Raw genomic sequence first — 23,378 nt, 5'->3', positions numbered from 1 at the left:
TGGTACTAGTCTGAGCTTCGCTACAGAGTATCTGTATCACATCTGCACAAAAATGCACAGGCGTTTTTTTTTTAAACTGAAAACCAAAATACCTCTTGTAGGAACACTACCACCACAGCTCAAACTTGTTCAGATTCAGTCAGAACATGCTAAGTTCACAAGGCTCATGAACAGGTCTTCTCCAAAGGCTGAACAGGACATTGTGGGAGAGGTGAAATTATATGTAGACAACAGAGGGAACTGGAGTTCTTACACGGCACCTTTCTTCTGACAAATGTGCTGTAACACTAACTAGTGACTTAGATCACGCACTCCAACTGTAACAGCATAAACTCACGTTCAGGCAGAATCTGTATTACTAACCTTTCCTTTCCACTCCTCCAGTTTCCCCCAGCTGGAAAGCGGCAGCCACGTCACACACCTATGGACCTTGTGTGCCTGGCTGGCTAGCTGGGTGGGGTTCCCCCACCTCCCCATGTTGTTCAACCAGGCTTGCAGCAGTCCTGAATAACGGTCAGGCACTGCCTCTGACAGCTCACAGCGTTTTGCCACAGGTGTAGTTTCCCCCAGAAGACTCTGGGTCTGAATGCTAAAGAGAAAAAAAAGAGAACATATGTCCTTCCTCGTCCTTGACAAGAAAGGGGTGAGTATCGCTCAGCAGAGGGTTTATTTAACAGCTTGCTTGTATCCACGGGGTAATCTCACGCAGTAAAACGTTGGCCAGAAACAAGTTTAGTAAGGGATACTAGTTCCATGCTGCCCAGTGTTCAGCTGTAAAAATCGTCCCTGAAATATTGCCTCCTGTGATGAAGAGTTACAAGTGGGTTATAATTCACCACGTATTTCTGAACGCAGCGATACGCAAGAGAAAGACAGACCACTGCAGCAGGTGATGTGGGAGTGGAGAGACTCCTGAATAAGAAAAGCTAGAGGAGAAATTACTTTTCATGACACCAGGGAGTCGCGTTTCAAACTTGGCTTATAATTGCATGTACTTCACCTGTCTCTGAAATTCTCTTACATATATTAATGTTCTAGCAATCTATACGAACAAGACGGGCAGTATGCCAAAGGGGGTTGTAATTTTCAAGTACCTCCGTACTGTTATTGGAGAGGGGAGGAGGATATCCACTAACAGTGTAATTACGTGGCAATTCCAGGGAAATTGATTATTATTAGCTTTTTATGATCACACTAACAAAGTCAATGATCCAAGATGAAATTGCAAAAATTAGTGCTCGAGCAATATTCAGCAACAAGGTATCACCAGGTGAGAGCGGATGTATCTGAAACCAGGTAATTCCTGAAACTGGAATGGCCGTCTCCCACCAATTGTAACGATGGATGTGCTCTATTAAAGCCTGATCCACTGCAGTGGGGGACTCCCAGGAGGAGAGGCCACGTAAGTATGCAATGACACATACAGTATCGAGAAGTGGGTGGGTGTTTATTCTAAATACCCACATCACTGGGGTATTTGCACCTTTAACCAACAGAGAGAATTACAGGTAGCGAATACAGATCAATTTCTTCAAGTTGGTTATTGCTTTAACAAAATCTTTTGTCACTTTTCTAACATCCACCTTCAGTCCCCCAAACACAGCACAGAGACTGGATACCTGCATAGTCAGAACTATCGTTTGCCAGCCACCCCTTCCCCTTTGAGGCTCCGTGGTTTTATAAATAATCATTAAAAACACTTCTCTGTGATGCGAGAAGGCTTTTCTAAAAGGAGAGCAAGTTGCTGCAATACAACAGTGTAATATTTTTGAAGGTCATAATAATAAAGCAAGGGAAAGAGAATAAGCATTATTGCTCTTTCATGTAATTAGTTTGCTTTCCGATATCCCACACTGCAACTAGAACATTATTCAAGAACACCCATCACAGTGCTTAACAAGATTTAATGTACATTTATTCTTAACATGTGGAACATATAAAGATTTTATACTGAATAAATGAAATTCATTAAGCCAGAGGAAAAGGAGGAATTTACATCAAGTTTTTTTCTTTTTTAACTACATTATCTTGAAATACAAATGCAGATTCTTGTCACTGAAAAATCTTTGAAGTTGTGTTTCTTCCTTTTTTTTTTTTTCCTGTATATATTTTTTTATCTGTAGACTGGTAACCATTTTCTTAAATCAATCCATACGTAACCATTTCCACACCTTGATTTATAAAGCAAATTGTGATCGGCTGCTCTCCCGAAATAGAGCATGACTTTATACATACAGAAACTTGTACATTACCCTCAGTTGTTGGTTTTCTGTGTTGGGTTTTTTCTTTTTTCTTTTTTTTTTTTATTATTTTTTGGAGATATGGCCCAAATGAAAGAAAAAATAATTCTACTATCACTTTGTAGATACCACATCATGAAAAAGAAACTAAAAACTTTGTACTAAAAAAAAAAATGAGGGTATGTTTAATGTACAACTTCTATATACATCACGGCCCTTAGGCAATAAAAAAATATTTTAAAAAATGATTAAAGGAATTGTGAAGAACTGTCATTGTGGAAGGTCAAAAAAAACAGATGTAGACAAGACAGTTCTGGTGAGGAAGCAATTGATGTTTATCATCAGGTTTTGTTTAGAAATCTTTTAACTTGACTTTTTTGTTTTGTTTTGCTCCTAGCCTAAAGTAACCATTTCTCCAGAGGAGAAACCAGTATCGTTTTGTGTTCTGACTACTGACTGACACCCTCCTTGATCCCCTACACCTACATCACTAGAATCTTCTATTGCACAGAGCTTTGGGTGATGGTATACAAGTTTTTTTTTTTTTATTATTTTTTCCTTATTTGAAAAAATAAAACACACAGGAACTTGGTATGTTGGTTATTTTTCACCTTTTTGTTTCAAAGTGGTGAGAGTATTTTTCCATCGTACAATGGTTTGCCATAACATTTTTTTTAAAAAGTCACTAGTTCGCTTCCCAAAAAATATGCAATACAAACATGGAAAAGAACATTGAAAAGGATAATCTATGGAAAAAAAAAGTGTGACCTTTGAATGTACTAGACAGCAACTTTGGTTAAAAAAAAATAAAATAAAAAGATGTACTTATACACATAGACAGCAAATATTAATTTCATAACTGTTCAAATTAATAATTTCTTTAATTCCCAATTGGTAAATAGTGAATGGGGCAGAGGAGCAAAGATTCTTTTTTTTTTTTCCTTCTTCCTACGTTGGATAAACAAGAACAGAAAACAGCCAGTTATATGTGACCCTCTAATCTCCACTCACACATGCTTGGCTTCTCACTTATGTCATAACTGCCCAATCTGAAAAAGTACATCACAGATGACAGATGCAACCAGAGAGTTCAGGACAGCAGATATTGAGATATCCAGCAAACGACCCTCGTGCAAAAGGAACTCTGAGCGGTTCTCGTCCACTCTAGCCATGGCCAGCAAGGCCTTGGCTGCCCTGCACATCATGTCTACGCTAGGCGGCTCCAGAGGCGGAGGCTGCATGTGCATGAGGTTATGCTGGCTCTGCTGGTACTGGGCCATGGTGACCCCATCCTCCAGGAAGCTTATCAAGTTTCCGATGCTTCCCTTCTGCACAGCTATTGCCCTTGCCGCTAATGTGTCCCCCTGGGCAAGGTTCGATAAGAGCGCCATGGACATTTCTCGGCAGACCGGGTTTTTGCGGTCCCCAACGTACCTAACTAAAGTAGCGTAGAGTTTCTCCTGACGGCTGAATGGGGGGGTGGCCAAGATAAGGTCCACATTATTGTCCTGGATACTGAGCTTACACAGGGTCTCCAGCACAAGTCTCTGAGGCGAAAGAACTGAGTTGGGCCCCACGGTTGGAAAAGGATCCTGTGCCTCCGCAGACGGGCACACCATCCAGTGCAGCAAGCCATCCAAAATTGGCAAACAGATGCTTTCCGTGTAAGCAGACAAGTCTAGCTGCCCAGAAATGTTGGCTAATGTGACCAATGTATTATCCCTCAAGACCTCGAGGCAGTCCCACCACCACTCATCCTTGCTGCAGGCCACCCCTTTGTCCTCCTCTTCCTCTTTCTCGTATGTCTGCGGCGCTCGCTTTCTTTCTGGATGCTCATGGTGAAGAAGGATCAGCTTTCCCAGGATCAGCACCAAGCCTGGATGTTTGGACATTTCGGTGTCATTGCCAGGCACAAAAGACAAGCTACGGACGATATTTGACACACAGATGCAGCGTTTGGCCAAGGAGTCTTGCCAGTGAGTTATGGTGCATAGAGGAGTCTCATCCCGGCTCCTTGGCTCATCCTCTAGCAGTTTAATATTCCGGTGGCTTTTGGCTTGATGGATCCCAAACGGAAATTTACTGCTCTCTGTTTGGGAACCAGAGTTTGAGTCTTCAGGCAATGCTCCTGGCCGAGCTGAGAGGACATCATCAATGGTTGCTGTTATACTTTTGTCTTGCTGTTCCTCAGATTCACCTTTCCCCTCGAGGCCCTTCTTTTTGCTTGGAGAGTTCAAGGGAGGAGGGGCTTTCCTGCGCGGAGGAATCTCCATCTTGCTTTCAAAATGAGTCTGGATATGTTCAGTTGTGTCACCGCCACCAAGCTGCCAGTGGAGAAGTCCACTATCAAATTCCTGAACGCGTCCAAGTTTGTCAGATCGGTCAACAACAAATAGATTATTTTTCTTTACAATCTTTATTGGCAGTTTGTCGAATTTACTGGCTTGTTTTGGCCTCTCACTTGGATCAGCAATGGCACCAGGAGTGGAAAAAACAATGCTCTTTTCTTCTCCTTCTACCTTTTCATCATCCCCCTCCTCCTCCTCTTCATCAAAACAGTCAATACATTCGTCATTCTCCTCTTTTCCAGTATCCTCTGCCAACGACTGGCTATCATCTTTCTTGGCTGCTTTGTGATCAAGTGCTTTGTGGCCTGGATCTCCCACTTCGTATTCCATAAGGATCCCAAAAATGTCAATCAGGCATTTTCTAAAATATTCTACTAAAAGCTCAAGAAATCCAGACAACTGAGGGGAGAAGAAAGAACATAAAAATCAGATAAATATTTTTGTCTGCACGGAATTTTATTAGGAATACTGATGCATACGTCTGCGTTTCCCTCCTCCTGCTGTGGACTCGTGCCTAGGTCCTGCATGGCAGAAGTTAATCAAAGGAAATTCTTCTAGCATCTGTCCAAACAGTATATAATGTCAAACTGTCACAGCTCCATTTGCTTACACCGTAACGGCTATGAGAAGTACAGCAGAACTTTATTCGTATGTCTCCTTTAAGCTACAGTAGACATCTAGCCTAGCTGTTCTGTCCTCTTGGAAGTGTCTAGCATTCTTCATTTTCTGGACAGAGCACTGAAGTTTCTAATGCACTTAAGTTTTTTTGATTTGTACTTTTATTAGATGCCTAAAGTTTACAATTCTTCCTCTCCTCCTACGTCTCTCAGTCTCTAAACCCAATTGTCCTGTAAGAATCTGCAGTTCAGGGTCTTGGTACTGACATCCTAGATTAATATCCCATCTCTACTGGAACAGTTCCATTTTTCCCTGGCAATATTTAAAAATTGTTATTGGAGCCTGGTGCTGTAAATCACCCTTCAGAAACAGTTTTCGTTTAGGTTTAATCCTTTTAATTAACTTGTAATCACTTTCTTATGGAAAGGCAGCAGTTGGACTTTGTATTAATTTACCCTCAGTGGCTTTATTATTAAAAATTCTTTGCTGTTATGATGTAGTCAGCCTGATTGTCTGACTTTTAATGTGTTCTTTTTTTAAATTGTGGGATAATAGGTTTTCAGCAAAATGTATCCTTTTGTCCATTCTCTAGTCTCTTACGATTGCCAAATCCTCAAAGAATTAAGAACAAACTGATGCTTATGAACTGCAGGAATTATCAGTCATCATACGGAGTCCTGCCACTGGAAATAGAGTCCAAGGCAAAAGTAACAAAACATTTAAAATATGGCTGGTATTCTATGCAGCTTGCACAGGGTGCACTAATGCAATTTCCAATAGAATTCCGAGGAGATTCACCTCACTTAGCTTCAAACGCCCGCAACAGTTACACACCTAACCTAATTGTCTAGATTCTTTTTATAATCAATGGTCTTTTACAGGCCACTTCTAGGGTATGATTCATCTGACCTATTTTAGATCTCTGCTTCAGGATGAGATGAATCATGCTATAGATAATCCCTAGTTCTAAAGTTAGGTGGGATGAAATGTACCATTTGTGTCTGTATTTAAAAAAAAAAGGTCATTATATTTAAAAAATTATGAGCTACACTATTAGTAACCAAGGAATGAATGGAGCAGAGAACTGAATATTTAATTTGTACAAATTTTAGATGGTGTGCATTATCAGCATGCCATCTGTTACTACCACCTAACAGGCCAATGGTTAGAGTAGGGCTGAAGAATGCTTGGAGGTAGAGAGGTGAAAGCACACACTGTTAAATCCCGTGTTACTTGCATCCTGTGGACAGACAGTGGATTTTAGCCTTTAAATTGTCAATCTGATATTTCTGTGCAAACTTAATTTACTGGAAGAACAAACCAAACAGAAAATAAGAAATTAAAAAAATCCTACAGCCTAGTATGGAACTACTGAATGAGACAAGTGTCACCAAAAGACAGCCTCACATCAGTTTAATATAGCTTTGCAAAGCCTTTTATGAAAACAGAAGTTAAGTAAGTTTACTTACTTGTCAGTGCTAAAATTCTTACATCCCTACATGCTCTTTCTGCAAGAGATACCCTTCTTTAAGGCTTATTATTTCCCCTATTCAACCTAAAGCTATCTCCGGCTTCTTACTGTTACCAATCATAAAGAAGGGAAGTTCTGCAATATTTAAATTCATGTTAATTATAATTTACTATAAAGGACTTCAGCATTTTTGTAGATTTTATTTCAGCTTTCTTTCCCTGGAAAGTTGAGAAGTATACTGCTTTCCCACCTACCTGAGAGAGGTTGAAAGTAGCGACAGTGCTGTCATCATACAGAAGAATATTAATAGTGTCTAGCGCCCAGGTACTTTCAGCCAAAAGACCAGATTTAAGAGACATCATCACTCTCCAGGCCTCAGGAGTTACTGGAGAAAGAAAAGAGAGACATAAAACAGTATTAGTGCATCCTCGGAGACTATTAATGAGTTCTGAAAGATTAAACTGTGACATTCTGAGGATGCAGAATTTAAAAGAAATAGTTACTGAAACACTGGTTAAGACCCTCCTTTCACCACTTAGTCCTGTAACCGCTGCTCAGCCTTAATACTGGGGAATATCTTAACAGGGCCGTTCTTCCTGACTTTGCTGAAGCTGAAATAATAACTTAGAGGAGCTGACTAAACCAAACAATTGGTAAATAACGGTAGATTACTCTGTCAGGAGTGTGGGAACTTGAAGTATGAGAACTTGAATGTATGAAATGTAACAGAAAATCAAGATAAGAAGATAGGTGGGAAAGAACGGGGGGGGAACAAACATGACAAATAATACAGCATGAATAAGCGGGCCATTCAAGAGAGGCAGAGACACAGCAGAAGAGCACGAGTTTCTGTGGAACAAAAACACAGAAAGCTTTGTTCAGCTAAATGTTGTATTGGTGATTTAACAGACATTCTGAAGGACCTTTCAACAGAGATCATTTGGAAATCTGAGGCAAGCTTCATTTTTAATGCATTTCTGCAGACCTTTGGTCTCCATATAAAACATTGCTCTCATTTCATGTCAGATGGGCTGGGATGAGTTTTACCGGTCTTCCTCACCGACGCATGTGTTATCACACTTTTAATGAAGACAATCATATTGTAGTTACCGAAGTTAACTATTGGTCAAAATAGTCTTAAAATGTAAAAGAAAATCAAAGACCCTTTCTACCAACCTATTTCGGTATTTGGCTTTTGCTTTAATGCTTACCAATATCTTTTGAGGTAATCTTTCGTCTTGGTTTTAAGACTGGTTGGGATGCTTCTACAGAGCCTGGGGGGAAGGTAATTTCTCGCCTAATTGGTGGTGGTTGGGGTGGAGGTCCTGCGACCTGTGACACTGGAACTGTGGGTATAACCTTTTGCATCTTCATGGAGGGTAGGAAAGGAGACTTGCTTGGAGACATACGGTTTTCCAAAGAGCGCTGGAAGGATGCTGGACTTGGAGCTCTAGAGATGTGGTTTGGCATAGAGGGTGGCGTCTGGTAGGATGACTGAGGAGGTCTAGTGATAGGCTGCATGGAGGCTGAGGATGACATATAAGAAGGCTGACGCTGGTTGACATGAGAAGGCCACTGACTCTCGTGGTTTATCCTCTGGTCAGGTACCATCATATCATCAGTGCGATTCATCCCTGGATACGGCGGGGCCTGTGCAGGGCCTCCTGGACCTTGCCTATTCTGGTAAGGGTAAGGCATATCATTTCGTGTTGGCCACATGTTCTGCTGAGGACCTTCGCTGGAGGATGACGACTGCATGGGGCCACCAATCATCTGGGGAGGTATTCCATGCTGCTGCATTTGTCCTGGGCCCTGCATCCTCTCCCTGTTGTACGGATAGGGATACTGTCCCTGCATGGGCCTCCTGTCAGGCCCCGTGTAAGCGTTGCTGTACTGGTTATACATTTCCTGCTGCTGGTTGCCGTACTGCATGTTATACATATCCCCTTCATGGCGTTTGGCTGGAGGCCCATACATGCCATCCATGTGTCGCTTATAGTTCTGAAAACAGATTTGGGAAAGAAGATGTGTCACTTTTACTCCATACACAATACAAATACATTGGCTGAAAGCTCGTTTAAAAAAAGCTGAAGGCGCTTAGTTCTAGAGGCATCGTGCTGATTCCAGAGTCAGGCACGCAGTGCTGTGGTTAGGCTTGATTCAGTGCTTTGTTTTTAAGCCTCTGTTTTGCTGCGCTTACAACTTCATACCAAAGTAAAAGGAAACTTATCCCTGGGCTAAATTTTCTTCTGCTTGCTCTCATTTTCTCCCTTTCCCTTTCCTTTCCTATCTGTCAGATTAAATTCCACTGGTCATTTCAGACATGCATGAAAAGGCAATGGTCCTCACCAACTAAAACATTTTCACTTCTTTTTTATGCTTAGTCTACTAAGAAGAAAAATTAAAAAAAAATCAAAACAGTGAATCTGTTCAAGAGACAAGCACCGAATAAACTCTTAAAATAACAAGATACGCTGCAAGCATGCATGTCTGAAACACTGGATCTTATGATAAGGCATTGGCTACACACAGTAAATTTATTAGTAGGAGAAAACATTCTGCTGCATATTGTGCTCTGTGTAATTCCCAGGAACACAGTACTGTTCGGGCAACCATCCCTCTTCCCAAATCATCCTAATCATATTTAATTTACTGTGAGATTATTACAGCAAATGGTCACATCCAAACGTTCTGTTCTAGTTTATGCAGGTTCTCACCCTGCTGATCAGTAACGAATTAAGCAATGTAACTAACAGCTGCCACCTATGGTTTATTCCCTCTTTGTTTCTCATCCTCTCAAGTGACGTAAGCTGTTTTACCTTGGGGAGAGCTGAGTTGTTTCTAAATCATACAAGCTTGTATGTTTTTATGTTTAAGACAGCAGAACAAAAAAAGACATGTTGCAGTTTGAGGGGAAGATGGCAAGGTTTGCAGCGGTCCTTAGTTCCTGTGGGAGTTTGTTCCACAGTTCAAACCACACTGAGTGCTCTGAAGCAAAAAAATGTGAATTAAATGGGTGACTTCTGAATATATGATCTACGGCAAATTCAAAGTTACGGCTCCCCCGGAAACTGTAGCTCAGTCACACTGCACAATGTATACTAATGTACTAGAGTTAAGATCAGCTAAAGATCTGTATGTATTCAATACGGGTCAGTTAGAACAGCTCTGGGATTCATAAACTCATCTTCCAACTTTGGTGCACATAAAACCACAACTACTGTATTGCATGAAAGTTATTTTTTTTAAACTTGTTATAGAGCTGTCTGGCTATCTGAGATACACCTATTTTCAGCCTTACATAAACTATTTGCTGTAGTAAATTCCACCCTTGGGGCCAATTTATACATTAAGAACTGATTTGGCAGTTGCCACACCTAAAAAGGTGGTGTTTGTTTTGCCACGGTGACTCTGAGTGCTTAAAGTAGACACCTGGGAATGAAGCATGTGCCTTTTGAGAAGCAGTTCAGTATTCTTGTATCTGCAGTGGCAACATGGCTAATGGTGCCCGGTGTTGAGGACAGTGATGCGCCTGAACTCCACCTCCGGCGTCGGAGGCGGCTGTTCGGCAGACGACTGAGGCTGCACACTGTGTGTCTCTCTCCACCGGGAATGTGGAATTCTGAGACCTCGCAGAAGACAAAAAGACACCTACACAGGTCACCTGCTGCATAATAGCTCTCAGGGTTTGAACATTCGTACCGGAATTGAAAACCCTGGCACAAAGTGCTTCATTAGCCCCAGGAGTTCACGCTCCAAGCACCTCCTTCCCAGGTCATTCCTCAGCCTTCAGGCTGTAGATAAAGCTTCGAAAGGGCCATTTTTCACATTCTTCCTGCACCGCTATAGAGTGAGATTTAGGAAATTGAAAATAAGCTAGTGGCAACCTAATCTCTAGCGAAATGAAGACGTGGAATCCTCTGGGAGTGGGAGGGAGAGGCCGAGGCCAGGATCCTTGCCCTTCACTCTTCACTGCTTTTTTGCATTAATGCATTTTGTGTTTGAGAGTCGTCGCACAAGGCCCATGCACAGCACCAGGGACAGGGCCAAACGTATTGTCACCAATTCTAGCCGTCTCCTTGCTTAAATGAACACGTAGTTAATATATTCCCTGCATACAGTAGTATGGAGTATCACAAACTGTTCTGTTCTATATCTTTGCAATTTCCTCACTAAATCACCTAGACTGCTAGCATACGCTTATCATAAAGAACAACAAAACAGTTTTTTTGATTATGCTATTTTTGAGATGTTATGAACCAAAGAGATAAACAAGAAATTCTGAAATTTAGATTTATATACGTTTTCAGTACAGTGCAACCTAAGATCTCCTCTTTTAGGTTTCCCTCCCCTGAACTTCCTAGTAAAACTCTATCCCAAACTGAAAACGACTGTCTGAAATTGGCTGAAAAGTAGCTTACGTTTTAATTTTTGTATTATAAGGGAAGTTTTTCTATTTTGGAAGCTAACTTCAGCTTTAATTGTTGTACGACTAGCAATGAATTAATAACATGCAGGATGGAACTCTATCCTGCTGAAGTCAGTGGAGTTTTGCTATTGACTTTTCAGATGGGATTTTGCCCACAAGGTACTAGTAATACATCTAACAAAAAAATATCATTAATTAAGGTAATTTGTATTTTCAAAGTTATTACACAGTTGGGGAAACTGGAATATACAAATGTTTTAACTATTTTTAACACTAATAGTGTTCTCTCTCATGTATTTGTACAGTATTATTACTAAAGAGAACACGTGGGGAATATGCCATCTGATCTATATCAAACATAGGCATCTCACATGAGGTACCACAGCATTCTAAATAACTGAGAGTGCTGCACGTTTTACTTGGTTCACTTGGCTGCACGACATTAAGTTAAGGCCCTTCAACCTGCCAGCCAAGCAGCTTTCCTATTTGTTTCTGGAATTGAGGCAGCATGACTTTACTAGCCTATGAATTATACTTTCCCAGTCTGCTGGTTATTAACTTGGGACAATGACCTGATACACATCCAAAGCCACAAAACATCTGTTAAAATTTACACTTTTCCAGTGTAATGAACACATTTTCCTATAGTTGCTCATACACTGCTTATCCATATGGGCTGTGATTTTGACCAGAACTACAGTGCTCCTCTTGCCAAAAGACATTTCTTGTATAAACAATTTTTTTAATGTATACACAATTTCGGGGTGATATTTATTAAATACATGTTATAAATATAGCTGTTGTCTCCTCTCCTACCTGCTGCTGTGGATACATTCCAGGCTGATGTCCTCCATATGGTGGCTGTCCTGAGGGAGGTCCTTGTCCTGGATACTGCTGCCCATATGGTTCATGCCTAAAATGAAGCATTCAGATCAACACTTAAGAGCTGCTGGAATTTCCAAGCCACCAGGAAAAGCAAAGCACTCTGATGGTCTTGCACCTTGAAGCCATTTGCTGTTTGGAAACAAGGTGAAGGTACATTGTGGTACGGTCCTGAGCCTGATGTAGCAAGCTCTGCTGGAGCTGGCAACGAAAGGAAGGAGATAAAGCAGATAGAAGAAAGGAGCAGCAGTGAAGATGCAAGAGAGAGATTTAAAGGTAGCAGTCAGGAATGGGAAGGGGTATGGCCAGCAAAGGGGTAAGAAAGGCAGCTGCAGCCGCTGGGAACGCATCTGAGGTGGAAAAGTGTCTGATGTACAGCTCAAAGTCTGCAAGTCAAGATTCTTGTGTTCTAACAAGTCAGTCTCCAAGTCAGATACCTTCTGGATTATTTAATAATAATCAATGGTTAACCGCTGATTTGAAGTGAAATTGTGATCTTAGTCTGACAGTGACAGAAAGCGAGTACAAATTTCACTACAATGTGTAACATTTAAATATACCATTACTGAGTAAAAACAGTACTCATAATTTTGCCAATGTCATTCTTAATTAAAGCTTACATAATGAAGCATACACATAAGAGGCAGAGTAGTGTTGCACCTGGAAACTTACCTGTAGCCTTTAAGACCTGTGAGGAGCACTACAGTGCAACTGCAATATTTTTAGCACATCTGAATGAAATTCAGGTTGCTGAAATTAAGCACTTGGAAATTATAAAGATTGATAAATAACACTGTACTGCAGACCAATATGTCAGTAATTCCTCTCTGTACACTACCAGTGAGAACACATCTACAATTCGAGTATAATTACGGAAGTAACATATCAGGGAGAGTCAAACAGGACTTGAGAAGCGGACACGTCAAAAGAATTAATGGGACTTTATTTTTCCAAAAGCATAGAAAGTTCACGTTTTTTGAGAGTTGACCAGAGTGAAAGCAATAGCTGTTCCGTATCTCCTAAAGTTATGATGTAGATGGAGAGAAATTACCTAATGCCAGTTAAAAGAAAAACATAACTGGTGGGAATTGTTTACAGTTGTCCAAGATGGTACATGCAATATGATAAAACTGAGCAAAGGCACATGTACGTTAATGCATAAGGGAACACTTTCTAAATGTTCAATTTGTTAGCCACAGGATAACCACAAGCCAGGTGAAGTTGTGGAAGCTTCAGAACTGGTGTCATTTAATGCTGCTCTGGAGAACTTGGGCCTATAAAATATGTTCTAGTTCAGTGCTGGCAGGGACATACACAAGGTAGGATGTATACTCCTTTTCTAACATCTCTCATTCTATGGCTACACAAAGTCAACCAATTCATCCAAGCCTCCGCCCCCCCAAGAAACTGAAGCAACGGTAAAAGCCTAAGTAAGAACACACAAAACAGAATTAACACACCAGGAGGCCACATATCCTGTCTATGTGCTCTCACAGAGGCTGCTAGCACTTGTTAGCTGGTTATTGCAGATATTACAAACAGAGAAATCAGTGTTCACCTTTGCTGGCCAGGATAATGATTAGGAGAGTACATGCTTGGGTCACTGTTTGAAGGCACCATGTTGCTTTGACCAGGTGGTCCCATACTGCCTTCAGGACCCAGCCCATGATCCGACCTAAAAAAATGACAAAGGAAACCTCATTCTGTAAAAAGCACTTATTCTCCAAAATTGCCAACAAAATAACCAAAACACACCCCTTAAAGAAAACATTCTCTTGACTTATCACCTTCCACGGGAACCCTTACTCTCAATGACTCCCCAGCACTGTGACTTGTTGAACAACATGATTACGTTTGTGTTACTCTACACATCTACTACTTCCAACTACCGACTGAAAACTACTCCACCATTACACCTGAAAGACCTACACTGCACCACTTTGGCTACCATTAGGAAACAAAAAGTGAAGCTAAAGTACACAGCCTAATGCAAGTAAAAGTAGGAATACAGTCAGAGCTGCAAAACCTACCAGAATATTTCATATCATCCAAACATTCCCAAACCATTCTGCTTGCTATACCAATGCTTAGACACCAGTGATTTTACTGATCTTTTTTTTCCCAAAGCCCTTCCCGGGATAAACAGAAGAGGACCAAATTTGTTTTGTGTACTCCACTAAAAGACAAACTTATGAGGGTCCTGATGGACACACTGCAAAGACTGGTGCCCCTACAGCTCAGACAACAGACTCCAGACTCTCCAAAGGCAATTCACTAACAGACCACAAACCAGACATATTCAGGCTGTGCATTTTCTTTTTCATAAAAAGCCCACCAACAACTGTTTAGGTGAAAACATGGCCAGAAGACTAACTCAAGTACTACTTTATGCCATCACAGCCCAGCCCAGCCGACAGCTGAAGGCAGCTGTCAAATACACCACCCACGATCTGATCTGCTGCAGCCTGAGTGACGTCTAAGGTGTGACAGTTCCTCCCTACTAATTTCTGTGAACAGCTAGACTCAGTCATCAACAGTGGTTTGAGTCCCAGTGACTGAGAAAGATGCTGTAGGAAACGTAGGCTGCTATGTTCTCTGCAAGGTGCAATGGGAAAATGAGAAGGGGGGAGAGAGGATCATTTTCACTGATGGGCTTTGCTTTTTCCTGAAGATTGACTCACCTCCTGTCATAGCCACTTCCATAAGAGAACTGCTGTCGCTGGCTCATGCTCATGTTGGACATTGCTCCAGACGGACTCTGGTTATACATATCTTGTATTCCACTGTTAGGCATTTGTCCAGGGGTCATGAAAGGCTCATTGCTTCCAGGCACTGCAACAGTAAGGCAAATTAAATATATTATTCTGTGTGTTTGAAGATATCTTTCTACTAAATTCTGTATTTTACATTAATGTTCAAATCCCTAAAACTGTCAAGGAGAATTAGCTGGTGTCTGATGAAAACTCATGAAGCAGCACTACTACCAAGATGATGGTTATAATATTAAGGAGCTGCAAGAGAGGAAAGTAATATCATATGGAAGAGAGCTCATGAGGCACCAGGCAGCTTCTTCCCTGTGGTCTTCACAGCTGAAGATGAACTCGCTCTTGCTGCTTCCACCCCAAACAATGGTAAATACAAATGCAAACATAAACCTTAGAAAACAGATGAAAGCAAATCTCCTAGTTTGGATTACAAAGCTGCCAGAATCAGGCGCTTCTTTTTTCCATAAAGCCCTCATACACATACGTATACCACAATTTAGTTATGGAAAGGATACTGTATCCTAATGTAGCTTCTTGAGCAGGATGGGCATATTCTACAGGTCCAAGAAAAGGCACATCGACCACTATTATCAGATATAAATCCCAAAGCAAATAGAGGAAGAGACTCTATCCTTTAGTCCCTCCTAGTAGATACTGAACAGAGACATTTCTGTTTCAACAAGATAAATGTGAAATATATGACAAAGTGCAATAAACCCCCTTAATCTCACAAGGATATAAAACCCGAAGTGAATCTAAGGCAGAGAGGGTCTTCCCTTCCTCCAACTGTGTTATGCTAGTGTCCACAGCACAGGCAAAAGGATTTAAAGGGAAGGTTTAAAAAAAATCACATCAGATTAACCATCTCTTTTAAAGCATCTCCTCACTTCATCACATATCTTTATTTCCGGACCTCTTCTTCCCATTCCTCCCTTTTGCTCCCTTTCAGTTTCCGCTTTCTTAATTTCATCTCCTCCATCCACTCTTCACTTTGCAGCCATTGTGAACCCTGCCTGTGTTCTTTCCTCCCACTTTCCTATATACAAGGCATGCAAGTTTGATTCATTTTAAGCACGTTTTACAATATCCACAAAACCATCTGTAGGTTAAGTGCCCAAAAGGACAAGAGTCAGGTTTGACATTAATTTTAATTTTTGCTTTCTAAAAATAAACAAACTTTGAGTGTGTTTATCACCTTTTGTCAGGGGCTGTCCAAGTGAGAAAAAAATCAGCTTTCCTATCCTGAAAAATATGTAAACTGAGACAGAGAGCATTGGGAGACTTGCTCAGTTCTGCACAGTGAATTTCCAGTTCAGCCCCACTACAGTCAGGCATGTTGCTTCACCACTTCACATTCACACTAACGTCCAGCATCTGATTTGCAGAGTAGCTAACCACCTTCAAGAAACATACGGCACTGGACAAAATCTAACCCTATGAATTTACGCCATCTCCTGCCATGTCTTCCTACAAGCATTTTTAGGATTCTGTTCTGTCTAAAATAAAGTGTGACTCTGAGAGGGCAAGATATGACTGGACCAGAATGAAACACAATTGCACTGCACTTCTCCTTTTGCTACAAGGTTACCATTTTAACAGTGGCAAAATCAGCAAAGTAAAAAAGCTCATTCTGATGACCGGAACATCTGAATTATGTGTAAGTAGGCAGAACACTTCAGCTTCTACAATGAAAATACCTTTTCTCATTCCACCGAAAGGATCTTTATTCGGCTCATATGGCATCCTTCCCATCATATCTGGCATGTTTATTCCCTGCTGGTATGGTGCATTTGGCGTCATGGAGTTTCGCTTCGGGAATGCTGAATCACTTACATCCGAAAAGGGATCATGCACACTAACTGCGCTGTTTCTAGCAGGTGAGAAAAAGGAGGCATTAATATCATCATGTATTCGTAAGAATTGTGAAAACAGACTGGACTATAATACACCTAGCCCATGATGCTGTGGCAGTGATCAGTGCAGGGTAGATATGTGAGGAAGATGCAAAGAACTTCTACAATGGACAATCATTAAAAAAAACTACCCATTTTTCCCCCCAAGCTCATTTGGCTACTTACCTTAAAGATCTGGGTTTTTAATCTAATTCAACTGTGTGTGTTGCTATTACTTATATAAAAGTCTAAACTTTTCTGAGATTGCACTAAGCTGTTTGTCTCGCTACCCCAAGGCATTAAGCTCCACAGGTTAATTACATGCTGTGTCAAAACAGCATTATTTTTTATCAGTTTCATATTTATTACCTTTCAAATTTACCAAGCACCCCATTGCTCTCCTACTAGAGGAAAGATTAAACAGCAACACTTGATTTACCTCCCAAATATCATTTACTGTAGTGGAGAAGCACTAACCCTTATGGCTGCAGCCAGCTTTATTCTAAAGCCCTTACAAATTTGGCTTGGAAAATGGAGTTTCCCTGATAACTATCAGATCTATTCTTATCGCAAAAGAAAATTTTTTACATAGTGAAAGAAAATCAGTTTGAATTAAAGATGATTAAAAAACCCAAAACCTAAGTATGTTAAGTTGGGAGTGACTCTGTACCTAGTTCAGAGCTCAGCTATATTCCTGCTGAAGTCAACAAGAACCTCTTTTGCTGGACTCCAGTGGGCGAAGGATTCTTAACGAACGCCGAGAAGGCTTCACTTCAGATTAAGCTGCTCTGTGTGACTTATGGGACACAGAACTGAAAAGGGATCTCGGTCCATCCCACTGAATCTTCTGCTATCTCAACCACCGTTATTATACACGCTTTTCATAATCTGAATTTAAGTAGCACCTCAAAATCACACATTCCTCCTTCCTGAGCGTGAATGTCTGGACCTGTATACCAGAGGAGGACAGGGTAAGCAAGGAAAGGAAGACTGTCGTTCCAAGTTGGTGCTGCTGGGTTCCACCTGCCTCCCCACTCTTCACATACTCACACGCCCTCCTTCACACTGGTACTTGTCTGATCCTTCACTGGTGTTTAGAAAGCTAATGCAGCTCCTACTCCATCCTCCCTTTCTCCCTCTCCCCTCCAAAAAGAAATGATTTTCTGCTGCTTTTAAGGCTCTGACCAGTTCACCACAGCATCAGACGAGTGCCCGAGCAGCTGGGAAAGGGAAAGACTGGCTTAAACTGTTGTAGAACTACAGCCCAACAAAAAAAGAAGCAAAGCCCTTTTCATACCTGCCACCCTGCATAGGTGTCATCTGTCCATGAGGTGTTGATGCTGGTGTTGGGGGCTTCAAATCGCCTGGCACTTCTGTCATGGAATTACTACCAGTAGACTGTGGAGTCTGTGGGCCTTGTAAGGAACCAGAATTAGCTGGGAAATTAAAGAAAAACGAAATATTAAAAGGTAGCCGTCGAAGTCCTGTGGAAATAATAATCACCAAAGAGAGAAACTGCTTTCTTCCCCCATAAACCTGCTTATACCATGCATCTCAGTACTTCAGAACTTCCCCAAAATTCTCTGAGATCAGGATATGCTGTGCAGTAATAGCCATCATCTTTCCTAGAACCATGAATTTAATCTGCTGCCTGAAGCAACATGAATAGAAATCATCTAGATGAAGGATCATTTAAATTGGAGGTCAGAGATACAAAGTTAATTGTCTATGGTTTACAACAGCGTAAATGAAGGTTGTTCTTCAGCACAGCTGCTTTACGTAATCACTATCACAACATATAGGTTTATAAGGCAAATTTCAGCCAAAAGCTTTTCCTCACAAATTTAAACTGCTGTATTAATATAAACTCATAATTTCATTTACTACTATAAGGCAGACATTTCCATGGTGAAACATGGCAAATGATCAGTGGTGCACTGCAACCCTATGCCATCTTTGAGGCAGCATGGCAAAAGACTGTATTTAAGAAATGCAAAAGGCAATCTGGGATAAGAAGAAAGCAATCACTGAAAGTAGATTTTGAAGAGGAGGCTATAGCTAACGGTCCTCATAAAATTGTAAAAATAGCAATGGTCAGCTTAACAAAATGTAATTAGGGTCACTGCAGAGCGTATGGAACAAGACCTGGTCAATTCTGCAAAGCAACTATTTCATCTGCAAAAACTTCTATCTTCAGATCTCAGAAAACGATAGAGTACCTGCGCTACTGTCCTCCTTAACCATGGTAAATACCTATATTCTTGATGTGACAAGCATAGAAAAGCATGTACTGTTCTATTCCAGTGAGACCGAGCAGTAATCAGGGCATTAAAAGAATACATCATAGAAGTTAATGACAAAATGCATCTTTCTTTTAAAGAAGACACTGAAGCTACTATTTTCATATGACTACAGAGCAGAAACAACCCCAAACCCAAAGATTTAATGTGGTAGTTTTCTGATTTCAAAGGTGGCAAGTGGGAATTAGTAACAACATCTAAGCCTTGGATCTGACTAGCCTTGCAGCAGGAATTCTACCCGAGGAGAATCTGCAGGATTCAAATCTGTAGACGCAATCGAGAAAAAAATTACCAACAGAAAAAAATTCACAAATCTAACAGACTCAGAAAGACATGGCTTTGGCTTGACAGGTCCTTCTTTTTTATGAACTGTCTTGTAAGCATTTTATAGTGCCTGACTATCTACATTCAACAAGCAATTAACAAAACTTTATAAATTACTGTTAGAGGGAAAATTGGAACAAGCAGTATGGGCTTTTCTTCTGCATGTGAAAGAAGGAGTAGTTTATAATTGACTCAGAATCCTAGAACACTCATCATCTTGACAGGCAGAGCTTGTTTTTAACTGAAGAACACCTTTTTTATATGTGTTTCATTTATATCTGTAACACATGTTCCACTATCTGGAAATCAGTCTCAGTAGCAAGTGCATATGTAAAATCCACATTGTGTAGACCACATTGTTCTTGTCTTCAGCTTTCTGAGGCATGTTTGGATTATGCTCAAACAGTAATGAGGTTCAAAAAAAGTTCAAGAAAAGCTCTCTGATTGCATTAATACAGTAACAACAACATTTGCAACAACTAATGCTATAGCTGACTGAAGACTTTAGTGCTATAATAAAACAAATCCATATGATTATTAAAAAAATCATCATCTTCACATAAAACGAGCTGTTTGTATATATGACCCGAGTGAGCCAGGATCATTCTCCTGCCCTTGAGCTTTAAACACAACTCCAGATTACTTCTAAAAAGCTTGAAAGCATTTCTGAGTTAAGCCACCCATTGTCACATACCATCTTGGTGTATCAGAACCATGTAAGTAAACAACGTAGTGCACCCATATACTTACTGTAAAATACGATATTGACTAACCCTGCATGTTTTCTCATGGTGGACTATTAAGCAGCACTTAACTTCTTCCCTATCCCACCTGAGCAAGAACCTAATTCTCATCTACAGTAAACCTAAAGTTAACAATTAAAATATTTTTTCAGTATTTATGGGCTGCATGAATATAGAATGTTATGAATAAAAATGTGTTTTATAAAATCTTCTTCGATAAGGAAAGGTTTAAAAGCAAAAATAATATGTCCAACTAAGAAGCTACAAGTCAAAGTTCTATCTGCTGGGTGGTGGTTATGAGTTAGTTATTTTTCCCCCACCTCTTTCTAAATGACTGCTTAGAAACAGCTCAAAAAAATGGAAGACATATACTATCTTGAGAAGTGCAAAGTTTCTGGTAATGCTTTGTTAATATGCTTTGCTTTTGACCTCCATTGGGTCAGGGACACTTGTACAGAATAGGGACTCCAAGCATTCTAATCTCTGGGTTAGGTCATCAGCTACCAAGAAGAGCCCAAGTGTGGATATGACCTAAAAGCAACTGCAAAGATAATTATTTCTATGTCATACACTCACAGCTCAGTTCATCTATATTTAAGTAATAGCATCAATGTAAATAGCACATTCCCTAAGAAAGAATAAGGTAAGCATGTACTCTTAATGGTTAGTGTTGGTGGGGCAGGTACAATTTTTTAAGCAATATAACTTTCTCCTGTAGGATAAGATTTTCAGTACCTTTGCCAAGCTTCAGCCAATCATCAGGAGGTCATCTTGATGGATGTTCCTGTCAAGCTAATTTTGTTTTGGAAATTTTCAGCAGTAACTGCCCAGCTTTTTTTTAAGAATATGCCTTCAAAATTATATGGTCCTCTTCTGTTGTCTCCAAAAGAGAAATATTTTTCTGTGAGTCTTCCAAGCCAAGTAGACATTTGGTCACCTTTTCCACATATTGCACCAGTGGTCTCTTCATTGTCTGAAGAAGAGACTTGGTGGTAATGTTGGGGACGTGCCTGTGACAGTACTCTTGCTGTTCCAGTGTTTATTCTGATTTGGTGAAATAAATTTGTGAAAAGTACCTGTTTGTATGTAGACACTATTAGCTTGGTATACATTCACTTGATTTTCTGAAGATCCTGTCTGTACTTATTTCAGGCCGGAGGTGAGCAGGACTCTCACTGTAATTCAGCTCCCGGGTTCATCTGAGCAGTCTTGAACATGGAGCTGAGCACGAGAACCCATAGGGAGGAAGCCACCCCACACAAACTCTCGTGGTTACAACTGGAGGTTGGCAAGCAAAAGCAAGGTAACAGGGTTTCTGACTATCAATAGGAAAGGTGACTGACAAGGGAACTGGGAACCTGGAAAGGAGCTACAGATGCTGCTGGGATCAGATTAGAATCTGAGAAGTCTGAAGTTGCAGGGACATGGTACTACACAACAGAGAACACCAAGAAAGCCCAGAAAATGTACCTAACGAGAGCCGAAGTACAGAGAAAGAACCATAAGCAGCTGGATAAGGAGACAAAGAGTTCAACACTGGGAAGAGTCTGATACTAGGCAGATGAGTGAAGTTAAATTTCGCACAAGAGGTTCTCAGATGTGTGTTCCTTTTCTCAGAGACTCTGTTTCCAAATGCTGTTTTCCAGCTGTGCAGAACATGTAGGGCAACAGATGAGATCATATACAGGGCTACATCAGGCACAACTTAGAAAACTGGCACCCAGAATTAGCAGATACTCCTGCTGTAAATTTCCTGGTAGCCCAGTTCCTCTTCTGTAGAATGGGAATCATACCACTTTCCCTCTCAGATGGGTATTACAAAGGCTGACTAATATTTTTTAAAGCCCTCAAATACAGTTGTAGTGAAGACAAGAAAAAAAAAAGGAGTAAATTTATAACTCTGTCTGAGTCTGGTGGCAAACTGTAGCACAAGTAAGAGCTGTGTACTGAAAAGTGAGGATAACACAAAATAGCGAATAGCTCCTCATTCACTGAGCAATATTTATTCCAGGCACTGAATGACACGGACATTTCATGGAAAAAAATTCAATGTGACTGTGTAATTAAGAGTGTATTGAACTGTATATGCACAAGGAAACATAATCAAGGTTGCAAAGATTACATCTCACTTTCGGCGTTTCCTAACCTTTGAGCACTTGACTTTGCATCAGAGCAACACACTTCAAACAGTTTTTGGGTACAGCACGTGCACACAGCTGTCTGCACGCACACATGTTCAACGCAAACTGGGTACATTCTCTCACACATAGATTTTACACACATTGCTACTAGCAATGTTTTCTAGTTAAAGAACATGAAAACAACCTTTTTCTCTGTAAGAAAGCACCATCTTCCTTTTTCATGTTTTACCTTAAATTTTACATTTGCTAAGCTGCTCTCTGAAATCCTTGCAGGGTTTTTCTTATGGTAGATGTTTAATTTTGATTTTGGACATACTGAAATAGAAACCACATCTTTTCAACTGCTTCGTAAGCTTCAGTATTAAACAAAGAACTAAGAAGGAAGACAAACAACAATGTTCTTTTAGAACAGGTACTCCCTGCTTACATGATTCTGCAGCTGACTTGGGGATGTCCAGGAAAAAACCTGTGTGTACATAGCTGCCGAATTCTTCATCTCACGTCCATGTCTAAGCAACACTTGTCTTTTAAGTATCGTGAGAGATTTGTAAGAATATGCTTTTAATGAGAGAAAATCCATCCAAAACGTAATAAAATGAACATTTCTGTCAGTGAGAAGGTGAGGTCCTACAAACTCTTCCACAGTTCACTCCACAGCATGCCTTATTCTTGGCAGCATGGAATTATGGCACCAGCACGGCATTTCGCTCACAAAGCCTGCATAGCTGTAAGTACTGCTTTCAGGAAAGACTCTTTATTTACCAGGACAGAAATAGGCAGCTGGGGGGGGGAAAAAACCCCTTTCTATTGCCAGCACTTTTTTTCCCTTCAGGAAAAAAAAAAAAAAAAGAAAAGAAGAATGCAAGCTCTTGAAACTCCATTAATACCAGGCCTGACATGCTCTCTAGGATATCCCTACCTTTTGCCAGAAGCTACAAATGTATACTCTAAAGTAAACAATGGAAAGGTTACTGAAGGTTAAGTACATTCACATACTTCAGAGTGAACAGCCAGCCGCCACGCTGGGAAGCTAATTTACCCAGCACGAACCCCGTGCCCCAGTTAGGCCGGGCTGGGGACCGCTGGCTGCGGCAGGGCCCCCCGGGCGGGCACGGGCGCAAGCATGGGGGCACCCCCGTCCGCCCCCCACCCACCCTCCCGACCCCTCGGCCATCCATCTTCCGTGGGGATTCCCTGGCTGGCCTCATGACACGCGCCATGACAT

At 40.9% G+C, this 23,378-nt stretch overlaps 1 protein-coding gene across 8 annotated transcripts in view; it reads right to left on the bottom strand.

Annotated features, from left to right (window-relative positions):
* Window positions 1–1,428: 1,428 nt before the first annotated feature.
* ARID1B (AT-rich interaction domain 1B) overlaps window positions 1,429–23,378 on the bottom strand; it is a 330,840-nt gene continuing 308,890 nt past the window's right edge. For 5 of the 8 annotated variants that reach the window (XM_075413854.1, XM_075413856.1, XM_075413851.1 and 2 more), the window contains 7 exons: window positions 17,943–18,081; window positions 16,451–16,623; window positions 14,670–14,820; window positions 11,923–12,019; window positions 7,889–8,678; window positions 6,932–7,062; window positions 1,429–4,987 (listed from right to left, as the gene is read on the bottom strand). In XM_075413854.1, the coding sequence (XP_075269969.1) occupies window positions 3,275–4,987; window positions 6,932–7,062; window positions 7,889–8,678; window positions 11,923–12,019; window positions 14,670–14,820; window positions 16,451–16,623; window positions 17,943–18,081 (3,194 nt within the window). In that variant the 3' untranslated portion in view covers window positions 1,429–3,274. Of the gene's footprint in view, window positions 4,988–6,931; window positions 7,063–7,888; window positions 8,679–11,922; window positions 12,020–13,546; window positions 13,664–14,669; window positions 14,821–16,450; window positions 16,624–17,942; window positions 18,082–23,378 lie in introns of all 8 variants that reach the window. The other 3 variants (XM_075413849.1, XM_075413852.1, XM_075413850.1) reach the window with 1 other exon arrangement.

Source organism: Opisthocomus hoazin, chromosome 2 (genome assembly GCF_030867145.1).
Source record: "Opisthocomus hoazin isolate bOpiHoa1 chromosome 2, bOpiHoa1.hap1, whole genome shotgun sequence".
NCBI classification, from domain to species: domain Eukaryota; kingdom Metazoa; phylum Chordata; class Aves; order Opisthocomiformes; family Opisthocomidae; genus Opisthocomus; species Opisthocomus hoazin.
Note: the sequence above shows the minus strand (reverse complement) of the source record. Positions and strands in the feature narration are given on the sequence as shown.